This window comes from Cololabis saira, chromosome 5, assembly GCF_033807715.1.
Source record: "Cololabis saira isolate AMF1-May2022 chromosome 5, fColSai1.1, whole genome shotgun sequence".
NCBI classification, from domain to species: domain Eukaryota; kingdom Metazoa; phylum Chordata; class Actinopteri; order Beloniformes; family Belonidae; genus Cololabis; species Cololabis saira.
The window spans coordinates 11,083,420-11,095,896 of record NC_084591.1 but is presented as its reverse complement, the minus strand read 5'-3'; the positions used below and the strand labels follow the sequence as shown (position 1 = coordinate 11,095,896).

The 12,477-nt window shown below is 39.9% G+C and overlaps 1 protein-coding gene across 2 annotated transcripts in view; it reads left to right on the top strand.

The window, feature by feature from the left end:
* si:dkey-106n21.1 (solute carrier family 23 member 2) overlaps positions 1-12,477 on the top strand; it is a 124,487-nt gene that overhangs the window by 99,219 nt on the left and 12,791 nt on the right. For both annotated transcript variants that reach the window (XM_061720913.1, XM_061720914.1), the window contains one exon: positions 6,687-6,851. In XM_061720913.1, the coding sequence (XP_061576897.1) occupies positions 6,687-6,851 (165 nt within the window). The remainder of the gene's footprint in view (positions 1-6,686; positions 6,852-12,477) is intronic.

Below are 12,477 nucleotides of genomic sequence, written 5' to 3'. Positions count from 1 at the left end.
CCGTACTAAACAGTCACTTCGGATCGCTAGACGCAAGAAACAGCTGAAATGCCCGGGCGACCGCAAACTAAAACTTCGAACCCCACTAAATCATCAGGTGGCTCCGGTAGCCCATCGAAGCTAACTAGCTCCGCTGCTAGCAACGAAAACACAAGTAGCTCCGGTCAAATTCTGGACGCTATTCACACAATGAAAGAAGACTTCGTGTCCAGGTTTGATGGGCTATTGGGCGCTATTCAGGGAGTGCAAGGGGAGTTAAAGGCATTGACTGGCCGAATGACTGAAGCAGAAGACAGAATTAGCACGAACGAGGATGACTTAGCATCTCTGAAAACACAGTCAACTAACATGAAAGCAGCTATGAAAGAACTAGCGCTGAAGGTGGATGACTTAGAGAATCGAGCACGCCGCTCGAATATGCGTCTGGTGGGTCTTCCCGAGTCAACAGAAGGACAGAGCGGGCGCACCGAGTCGGCAGGATTATCAACAGAGCCGGGAATCAACAAACCCCAGCGCGACCCAGAGTGGTGGTCATGAAATTCCTGAACTTCGCTGATAAGGTACGAGTGATGAGAGCAGCGAGGAGCAAAGGAAGGATCCTTGCCGGCGATAAGAGCGTCATGTTTTTCCCCGACATGTCTGTGGAGCTGCTTAAGCGCAGAAAGGTGTTTGATGCTGCAAAGAGAGAGCTGGCTTCTCTCCCTATCCGTGACCTGCGCTACGGAATAATTCATCCAGCCACCCTCCTGGTGACCATCAGGGGAAAACGACACACTTTTGACACAGCACCTGATGCGGAGGCTTTTGTGAGAAAATTGAAGTCTGACGGAAACGAGGACACGCCGGGCGCTGATTGATTTGTTTAACGCGGTCACAATACAGGTAACTGCTTTTTTTTCTTTTTTTTTCTGGACTGTTTTAACAATGCGGCTGCATTGCGAGCAGCCTGAGCTTTTCCTGGACTGTTAAGACTGTTAATTCGAGTCTATTGTTTTTGCTGTAAAGTGGCTATATCTGATTTGCAATATATATTAAGATTATTTTGAACAATTTGCATGGGGCTCTGTTGCGATTGCTGAGCATGTTGTTCCTCATCACGCCGTCGTGGGTGGACCAGCCCAGCTCCATAGTCAGGCCCGGTTCAGGGGTCTATTGGAAGTGTGACTTTTGGGAGGGGGGTGTGTATTTCGTTTGGGGAAATACACCCTGTTGTGTTCACGTTTTAAGGCACGTATTCTCTTTTTTCTTAGTTAAGTTTTCTTTTCTTTTTGTTATATACTCATGTCCATCCCATACATACATTATAGTTACATGTCATGTCATCTGAACTTCAGTTCACTTCTTGGAATGTGAGAGGCTTAAATAAACTCGTCAAGCTTAAACAAGTATTCAGTAGGATCAGACAACTAAAAGCTAAGATAGTCTTTCAGCAGGAGACTCATTTATCACCTGAGGATGTGGTGAAATTGAGGAGGAGATGGTCAGGTCGAGTGTTTTCAGCTTCATTCAGTTCACACTCACGTGGGGTGGCCACTCTGATACATACTTCGTTACCTTTTCATCTTATTAAGGTTGATGAAGACAAATTTGGGAGATACCTTATTATCCAGTGTGAAATTCTCTCAGTTAGGCTAAACCTTGTCAACTTATATGGACCCAATGATGACAATCCTTCTTTTTTCAGAAACCTATTTTTGTCTTTAGCTGATTTGCCGGGTAGTTTCATCATAGGCGGTGATTTTAATTGCACTCTCCAGCCAAAGCTTGATAGATCCACAGGAATAGATAACACCCATGCCCAGACGAGAAAGGAATTATTACAATATATTAAAGAATTTAATTTAACTGACATATGGAGAAAAATCTATCCTAATCAGTCGACCTTTTCATGTTATTCTGCCACCTGCCAAACATTCTCCAGAATCGACTACTTTTTGATTTCTGCCTCTTTGGCGCCCACAATCTTGAGGAGCTGGTACGACAGTATTATAATTTCAGACCATGCATCGTTTTCATTTTGTCTAAATATGCCTCAGACGCTGAATTTCTCCACGGGGTGGCGCCTTCAATCATTTTGGCTGAGGGAACCAGAATTTGTGGAGTTTATTAGGGCGCAAATTGATGATTACTTTAAAAATAACACATCCCAAACATCAGCTGCTATATGGTGGGAAGCATTCAAAGCCTTCCTGAGAGGACAGATGATAAGTTTTACAAGCTTTAAACATAAATCTTGGAGGTTGGAGATGGAACAGCTAGAGAAAAAGATTAAAGAAACTGAATCAAAACACTTCTTAAACCCTTCCCAACAGTCATTTAAAGATCTTAATGAACTTAGAGCTAAATACAATTTGCTATCTGTCAACAAAGCAACTAAAAGTCTGCTGAAATTGAAACAATCCTATTATGAGCAGGGGGAAAAGGCCAGTAAACTCTTAGCTTGGCGTGTTAAACAATTTGAAACTGAAAGAACAATAAATACGATTCGGTTGGACGATGGCTCGGAGACTAGTGACCTTAAAGAAATTAACAACGCTTTTAAAGGTTTCTATGAGACCTTATACAAAACGGATCTCTGAACCCCAGCTTTACAAAAACAAAACAAATTTTTAGATTCATTGAACATCAGACCCCTTGAGAACAACTTCTTGGCTGATCTAAACCTTGGCATAACCATTGAGGAACTGTCTGCAGCCACTAGGAATATGAAAGGGGGAAAGACTCCAGGACCCAATGGGATCCCCATCGAAATTTATAAATTATTTCCAGAAACATTACTGCCACCTCTACTTGAAATGTATAAGGAGTCCTTAGGCAACGGGTCTCTCCCCCCCTCTCTAAATATGGCAGTGATTACACTTCTGTTAAAACCGGGTAAAACGTCTACACTTTGTACATCATATAGACCAATATCACTTCTTAATAACGACCTCAAAATTCTTTGCAAAATATTAGCTAGACGGTTAGATACACTTCTTCCTCAAATGGTGCACCAGGATCAAAATGGCTTTGTTCAGGGACGACAGGGATTTCATAATATACGACGAGTGCTTAACATTGTGTTTGAAAAGTCAGGCTGTGCGGACTCTGCTATCTTGTCATTGGATGCCGAGAAGGCCTTTGACAGAGTGGAGTGGCATTTCCTGTTCGAGGTACTACAAAGATTTGGTATAAAGGGGGAATTTCTCAGTTGGATTAGACTACTTTACGTTAACCCTCAAGCTGTAGTTTTAACAAATGGACTGTCTTCAGCACCTTTTAAGTTGTACAGGGGCACAAGACAAGGTTGTCCCTTGTCTCCTCTGTTATTTACCTTGGCTATTGAGCCAATTGCCATGGCAATTCGAAATCATACTGCTTTTACCGGCATATGGATAGGAGACATGGAACATCGTATAGCCCTATATGCTGATGACGTAATCTTGTTTTGCTCTAATTTGAAACAGACACTACCAACTTTACTAGACATATCTAACTACTTTGGCACTTTTGCAGGATACAAAATAAATTACTCCAAATCTGTAATATTATTCATGGATGAAAAAGATCGACTAAACCCTCCAATTCGTACTCCTTTCACGGTTTCACACAATGGTTTCACATACCTGGGTGTTAATGTTGCTCCCACCACCGACAAAATTGTTCCTAATAACTACAATGCTTTAACAGATAAGATCACCCAACTTATAAATAGATGGAATCATTTGCCCATTTCAATGATCGGGCGAATAAATGTATTGAAGATGTCAATTTTACCTAAATTTATGTACCTGTTCTAATCTATCCCACTCGCTCCTCCATCCTCACTCTTTAATTCATTTAGAAAGCTTTTTTCTAACTTTGTTTGGAACAATAAGCGCCCCAGGCTTAAGCTCTCGCTACTGTACTTACCATATGAGAGAGGTGGTTTACAATTACCAAATCTTGAGTGGTACTACTGGGCTGCTCAAATCAGGGCAGGGATGTTTTATTTTGAGAGAAACCACCCCCCAGCCTGGGTTTCAATAGAAGCACATTCAATTAACATTCCTTTAAACTTATATGTATATTCTGCCAACAAACAAGAACTACTCAAACATACTAAAAATCCTTTCCTCAGAAATACAGTACTAATCTGGCATAATGCTCTTGCACATCTGGGAGAAACAACTAAACTGTCTCAATTTTCTCCAATTTTTGGTAATCACGAATTCCAGCCTGGTAGAGCAGATCTAGGTTTTAAAATCTGGGCTTCCCAGGGTATAGCCAAGATAGCTGACCTCTATAATGAAAACGCAATTCTCATGTCATTTGAGGAGCTCAAATCGAAATATGGGATTCCTGCAAAACATTTTTTTAAATATCTTCAACTTAGAAGCTTTATCCTTTCCAAACAGAGTAATAATTTGAATCTTCCTCCTCTATCCACACTAGAGGACTACTCTTTGAGGTTTTTACATTCTAGAGGGCAGGTTTCCTTATTTTATAAGCTTTTTGTAAGCAAGTCTAAAGAGTCATCACAACGCTTGTTTAAAGCATGGAGAATAGACTTGCAGGGAAATTTAACAGAGGAGGAATGGTCCAAAGCATGTTCTCTAGCTCAGACTCAATCCATAAACACAAACTCCAAACTGCTGCAATACAAATGGCTAAGCCGTCTATACATAACACCAGCTAAGCTTCACCACTTTAATTCAAACATACCTGATACCTGCTTCAAATGCAAGGACCTAAAAGGTACCTTATTTCACTGTATGTGGGATTGTCCACAGATACTTTCTTTTTGGAGGAAAGTTTTGGACCTGGCTAGCCGAATCACAGGTGAAGAGATACCTCTCAGTCCTAAAATGTGTCTACTAAATCTCTATCCAGAGGACTTCACTACCTCCAAAAAAATTAGATCTCTTCTGAATATTTGTTTTCTAGAAGCCAAACGTTGTATAGCTTGCTCGTGGAAATCAGATACACCCTGTGCCACATCCCAGTGGTTGAAGGGAATGACTTTTTGCTTAGCTTTGGAGAGGATAAGCTACACAATAAAGAACAGACTTGACAAGTTTTTGGAAATTTGGTCCACATTCTATAACTTCCTTCAGAATAACAATATAGAAGTTGACGGATGGAAGGGTGATAAGATGGATTAAGGCTGAGTTTTTATTTATTTATTTTTTTTAATTTTTTTTAATTTTTTTCTCCTTTGATTTAATCTAATTTGATTTAATAAAGTAATGATTAATTTATTTTATTTAATACTTTTATCGTTCATTCTGCTTTCTTCCTTTAAATAATGTAATTAGTCAATGTAATCCTACGGACTGTATACTGTGTCACGAACAACTGGATTCTACACTTATCACTATTCATTACAGATCTGTTTTTTTTTCTTTTTTTTTTTTTTTTTTTTCTTTTTTTTCTTTCCTTATTATGTGCCTTGTTGTCTTGTTCTGTATTGTCTGTTATATGAACAAAATTCTTAATAAATACATGTTTAAAAAAAAAAAAAAACATGGTCTTACTTTAAAGGAATATTTCGCATTTGATATCCTGTAGGGCTTTGTGTATCTCTTTCCAGTAATTCTTCATGACAGGGCAGTCCCAGAAAACATGGTAAGGATTTGCATTTTGATTCCCACAGTTTCTCCAACAGATAGAGGTGTTATTATCATAATGAGACTTCTGGGAGGGTGTAATAAAATACCTCATCAGACTTTTCCATCCAAACTCCCTCCACTTCTTGATGCTGTTTTTCAACAAATGGGGTGCTGGTTCAGTTATTAGAGAGTTATTAATAATAGAATGAGGAAAACTAAGATAGAATTCAATAAAATAATTCACACAAAAACTCAGTTTCATTAAGGGTAGACATTCTTCTACTAACACTCGTAGATGACTTAATATTATAGATCATTCGAGTATCAATAAACAGGAAACTACTATTATATCTCTAGACGCAGAAAAAGCATTCGATCGGGTACATTGAATATTTACCCGATCGAATGACCAGGAGGAGACCAGGAGAATTGCTCAGCTAGGCCAGAGAGCTGCACGCCAGCTCATGCCCGTCGCCGAGCAGTTCTCCTGGTAGTCCTGACAACTGTTGCATATTTGATTTAGCGCAGCTCTTTAATTCAGAAACGGAGGATGAGGACTTCGATGGGTTTGATTAATGACGCTTGTTTTAATTTTTGATTATTCATTGGTGATTTAAAAAATGTTAGTACTTTGTAATAAAGACTTAAATAAAGCACAATCAAACTCCCGCTCTATTTTTAAATACGCACACTTGTATGCTTGTGTGTGTGTGTTTGTTGTAAGGCGGCGCGCCATATGTGTGTGTAGATGGCGCCTTTTTGTACAGTGGGCCGTATTTGTGTGTTAAATACAATAATAGCACACATAACTGAGACTGCGCCTTTTCCAGTTTTTCCTCTACTTCCTTTGGCAAAAAAAACAAGTAGAGAAAACTGGAAAATTGGATTTTTTTTTAAAGGAATCTTTTAAGGTTGTGTCTGATAGGCATACACTGCTGAATTGTTGTCCAGATCTGAGTCACAGTGCATCACTAAAACAATTCACCTGGCTCTTATTAAAACCCACTGCTTTTAAGATGGTTTATCTCATTCACTGTCCTGGGGAGAATTCTACTCTTGTGAGAATGATTGATTAAACAATCATGTACTCACCACTTCCGCTCATTCAATTGCTAGGTTGGCAGCAGACTGGTCCTGCAGACGACTGGAATTCTGATGATTGTCCTGGGGATCTTTGGGAAGTTTGGGGCCGTTTTCATCACCATCCCTGACCCAGTCATTGGAGGCATGTTCCTTGTCATGTTTGGAATGATTGCAGCTGTGGGGATATCCAACCTTCAGGTAAACACATTTCAGCTTTTTTTAAAAAATAACAATAAAACTACCTTTTATTTATAGGCGTCTTTTGCAACACTCAAGGACACCTTACAGAGAACATCAACTATACAAATACAACGGAGCCATTATTTAAACAATTGCAACTTATCACAATTTATGAGGTCAACAAGTATCAAATAGGAGTTCTTATGTATAAAGTAATTCGCCTTCCTGCATCTTTACCCATTTTTTTTCAAAGTTACTTTGAGTTTAATTTACCCATTACCATGCACATTTTACAAGAGGGAAGAATGACTTGCACATTCCTTTCTGTAGGACCTCTGTTGCAAAATTTACATTTGTCTACCAAGGGGCAGTGCTGTGGAATGATATAAAAAATTTAACAGAATTATGTCTCTCTTTAAATACATTTAAGACTAAATTTAAAAAATCCTTACATTCTTCTATTTTTTATTATAATTTTTTATATATATTTCTCTTTTCTTTCAAAATTTTATGTAACTATTGTTCTCTGCTGTATAATATACTTCTTTGTATATGATGGAAAATGCACGTGTGTATGAGGAATTTTGGGTATTGGGTGGGGAGGGGGGGGGTGTAAAGTGTTAATTATAATTATTGTAGGTTTAATAGGGGAGGGTCGCTTATAAGCCCGTCGGGCTTCATGATCTTTCCTGCACATTTTAACTTTGTTTTATTACTGCTCTTTTTTCTGATGCTTGTATGTAAGCGCAAACAAATAAAATGAAAGCTGCAAGAAGCGATGAACGGGCCCTCGCACCCTTGTGCACGTTCAAGCGTGCTGCAGTGGAAGCGCTTGTATGACTTGCATGTAGATGTCTTCAGGCCTGGACATTTAGCGGATGACACCACCCACGACTCTCTATATCAAACCATTCAAAAGTTATGGCAGAAAGTAGGAACTGTCAGATATCGACCAATCAGATGAAGGGGCGGGGCTAATTTGCAGCAATTATGTTCAAGGACTCAAAACCATGTCCGATGACACCAAACCATAAGTATTTATGTCAAAGCCTTCAAAAGTTATTGCAGGAAATTGGATCTATCACATATCGACCAATCAGAAGAAGGGGCGGGGCTAATTTGCAGCAATTAAGGTGAAGGAGTCAAAACCGAGTCAGATGACACCACCCACGACCCTCTATGTCAAACTATTCAAAAGTTATAGTAGAAAATAGGGACTATCAAATATTTCCCAATCAGAAGAAGGGACGGAGCTAATTAAGGCCAATGAAGGTCAAGTACTCAATACCGAGTCCGATGGCACCACCCACGAGTCTTTATGTCAAACCATTCAAAAGTTATGGTAGAGAATAGGGACTATCAGATATTGACCAATCAGGAGAAGGGGCGGGGCTAATTTGCACCAATTTATGTTCAAGGACTCAAAACCGAGTCCAATGACACCACCCACGACTCTTTATGTCAAACCATTCAAAAGTTATGGCAGAAAATAGGAACTATCACATATCGACCAATCAGAAGAAGGGGCGGGGCTAATTTGCAGCAATTAAGGTGAAGGAGTCAAAACCGAGTCAGATGACACCACCCACGACCCTCTATGTCAAACCATTCAAAAGTTATGGCAGAGAATAGGGACTATCAAATATGGACCAACCAGATGAAGTGGGGGCGCGCTTTTTGGCATCTATCGTCACCACGGTAACGCTTTTGACTGAGAAAAGTAATGCGCGTCGTCGCAGGATGGAGACGCACATTTTGATGTATAACACACTTGGGTGCACGTTACGGTTCGGGCCGTATTAACTGCCGAAGGAATGGCATAAATTGCGCCAAAATTACGCGATTAATTAAAAATGTTCAAAATGGCCAACTTCCTGTTCGGTTTCGGCCATGGCGCCAAAAGACTTTTCTTTAAGTTGTGACATGATACAGGTTTGTAGCGATTTTCGTGCATGTAGGTCAAACTGTATTGTGTGGCTTGAGGCACAACGTTTTTTCTGTCTGGACCAATCAGATGAAGGGTGGGCGCGCTTTTTCTATCGTCGCCACGGTAAAACTTTTGACTGAGAAACGTAATGCGCTTTGTCGCAGGATGGAGACGCACATTTTGATGTATAACACACCTGGGTGCATGTTACGGTTCGGGCCCTATTAACTGCCGAAGGAATGGCATAAATTGCGCCAAAATTACACAAGTAATTCAAAATGGCCGACTTCCTGTTCGGTTTTGGCCATGGCGCCAAGAGACTCTTCTTTAAGTTGCGACATGATACAGGTGTGTACCGATTTTCGTGCATGTACGTCAAACCGTATTGTGGGGCTTGAGGCACAAAGTTTTCTAGGGGGCGCTGTTGAACCATTAGGCCACGCCCATTAATGCAAACCATAAAATATAAAAAATGTTGCCAGGCCTGGCTTGCGTGCAAAATTTGGTGACTTTTGGGGCACGTTTAGGGGGGCAAAAAGGCCCTCCTTTCGTCGGAAGAAAGAAAGAAAGAAAGAAAGAAAGAAAGAAAGAAAGAAAGAAAGAAAGAAAGAAAGAAAGAAAGAAAGAAAGAAAGAAAGGAAAGAAAGAAAGAAAGAAAGAAAGAAAGAAAGAAAGAAAGAAAGAATTCCTACAGACACAATAGGGCCTTCACACTGTAAGTGCTCGGGCCCTAATTACTGAACTAGTTTTAAAGTTTTAAAGCGGGATTTGAAGATGTGGAGAGAGTCGATGGTGCGTAGCCCTTGAGGATGAGAGTTCCAGAGTCTGCAGGATTTCCTTTAGCGGTCTGCAGGATCTCCTGTAGAGGTCTGAAGGATCTCCTGTAGCGGTCTGAAGGATCTCCTGTAGAAGTCTGAAGGATCTCCTGTAGAGGTCTGAAGGATCTCCTGTAGAGGTCTGAAGGATCTCCTGTAGTGGTCTGCAGGATCTCCTGTAGTGGTCTGCAGGATCTCCTGTAGAGGTCTGAAGGATCTCCTGTAGAGGTCTGCAGGATCTCCTGTAGTGGTCTGCAGGATCTCCTGTAGAGGTCTGAAGGATCTCCTGTAGAGGTCTGCAGGATCTCCTGTAGCGGTCTGCAGGATCTCCTGTAGCGGCATGCAGGATCTCTTGCAGCGTTCTGCAGGATCTCCCTTGGAGGTCTGAAGAATCTCCTGTAGCGATCTGAAGGATCTCCTGTAGCGGTCTGAAGGATGTCCTTTAGCGGTCTGAAGGATCTCCCATAGCGGTCTAAGGAAGCCTCTGAATGAATCACTGTTGTGTTCTTTATGTTTCTGGTTCTGATGCTCCTCCACAACAGACAAGTGCAGATTTGACTGAACTCTTCACAACGGACTTATAGAAGATATTGAGCATCTTACTGCAAACGTTAAACTAAGTTAAGAAGTAAAGTCTACTCTGTCCTGTCTTACATGCTGAAGATGCCGAATCCCACATAGATGAATATAATAACAATATACACATACAGTGGACCAAAAATATATGAATCCCATGGAACTTTACTGGTTTCTGCGCTAATTTGACATAACCTAATTGGAGTCAGTACTTTGCACAATTGGTCGCATATTTCTAAAATGACCTAACAGAGCTACTTTTATTGTTTGCTGTCCGTAAGAAGTATCCGTTGACTGGAATCATGCCTCGCAAAAAAGAGGTCTCCAGACTTCAAACACTAGATCTGCATGAAGCTGGAAAGCGCTTAGACATCAATCAGTCCACAGTTTGATAAACTGTTTATAAATGGAGACAGTTTATTACTGGGATTACTTCTCCTAGATTTGGGTGACATGCCGAGATGACTCAAAATAAACAATTCAGTATCCTCAATGAGGTAGAGAAGAACCCATGAGAACGCAGGACAGCTGGTGGCTTGAAGACTTTACTGGAACTGAAAACACCTCTGTTCACGAATGTGCCATAAAGAAGTCATTGAGCAGGCCGGATGTCCATGGAGAGAACACCTGAAGTCTGCCAAAAAGCACATTGGCAATGCTCAAAGTTACTGGGGAAATGTGTTGTGGACTAGGCAGAGCTTACAAACATCTTGACATGAAAAATGTGTTATGGACTGAAAGAGATCTGGAAAGAGAGATATAATTCTCTTAAAGAATGTGCAGATCTGATTTAGAGCTACCGGATGAGTTTCTTTGACATCCTTGCCGCTAAAGCAGGTGCAACCAGCTATTGACGATGGTTCACTTCCTGTTTTCCCTCCAACAATGAACGTTTAACAGATGTGACCGATAAAGACGTGAGGAATTATAATTGCTTGTGTGTCATCAGATCAAGCACATTGTGTCTTTTTTTGAATCAAAAATCAATGCAGAAAATCAGCTAATGCCAAAGGGTTTCAAATAGTTTCTTTATCATTTTATATCCGTCCAGCTCTCAAATCTATTTTGTTTTTGTATTTATTTATTTATTTGACAGGGACAATGCAGTCAAACATAGATATAAGCTTGCAGTTGATGTGATTGATGTAGAGTTTATAGCTAGTGCTAATTCTCAGAGTTTACAGCTCCTATAGGAGAAGGCTGACTGTCCGAAAGTTGTCCTGCAGAACGGGATTTTGCAATTGTGGTTTGAGGAGGTTCTGGTGACTGTTGCTGTTTTGTGGCTCAAGTACTAAGTTGTTTATGCACTTAAAAATTAATTTAAGAAAACATAAATCACTAAAGTACGGAGCCCCTAAAGGGACACAGATTTTTTTTATTATAATGAGATTTACGCATGCGCGTGAAACCTTTACGCACGCATGTAAAACCTTTATGTGAGCACGTAAAGTTGTTTACTTGCAAGCAAAGTGGTAATGTCCTTATAATGAAGTCCCAGGTTAAAATATATCTCAGCTAAATCCTGTAATGTCATTTCCATTCATAAACAGAGCAGGGAGCAACTGGAGGGTCCCCTGTTCCAGCAAAACTCCCATGTACTTGTTTTTACGCGCTCACGTAGAACAACTTTTAGGCGCTCACTTATAAGTTTTGCGAGAGCGCGTGAAACTTTTTAGTGAGTGCATAAACGTTTTACATGCTCACGTAAACAACTTTACGTGCTCCTTTAAAGGTTTTACGCGCGCGCGTAAAACTCATTATATATATAACAAAAAAATCCGTGTCCCCATACTAAAGCTTTCAAAGCTTTGTAAGTTTTATTTTTTGAGGATGTGGCAGTGGTGGTATAAACTTTAATGTAAAGTTACATGTCTCTCATCTTTTATCTGTCAAAAGGTTTCTAAGCAAATAACACCAGATGTAAAATACACCCCTCGTTACTTAATATTATGAAGTCTAAAATACCCCAAGTGCTTAAAGGTGTATAATTTGTTATGACTGGGCCTGCTGTTGGGAAGCAGACGATGCAACAGGCTACAAGTGAGCTCAGAGTCTTCTATAATCCTCTTGCCTGAGACATTTGAATTGAATTGAATTGAATTTAATTTAATTTAATTGAATTTAATTTAATTTAATTTGAATGAATTGAAATTTTATTTCGAACATGAAACAGTAGTGAATACAAAACAAAACAATAATAATCAACAATATATAAATGTAAACAAGAAAACAAAACAAAAATATAAATAAAAACATGCATCCACCATAATTAACATGCTCGAAAAGGAGTAGGAAGAAGTAAAAGTATTAAATCCTACCCCCTAAA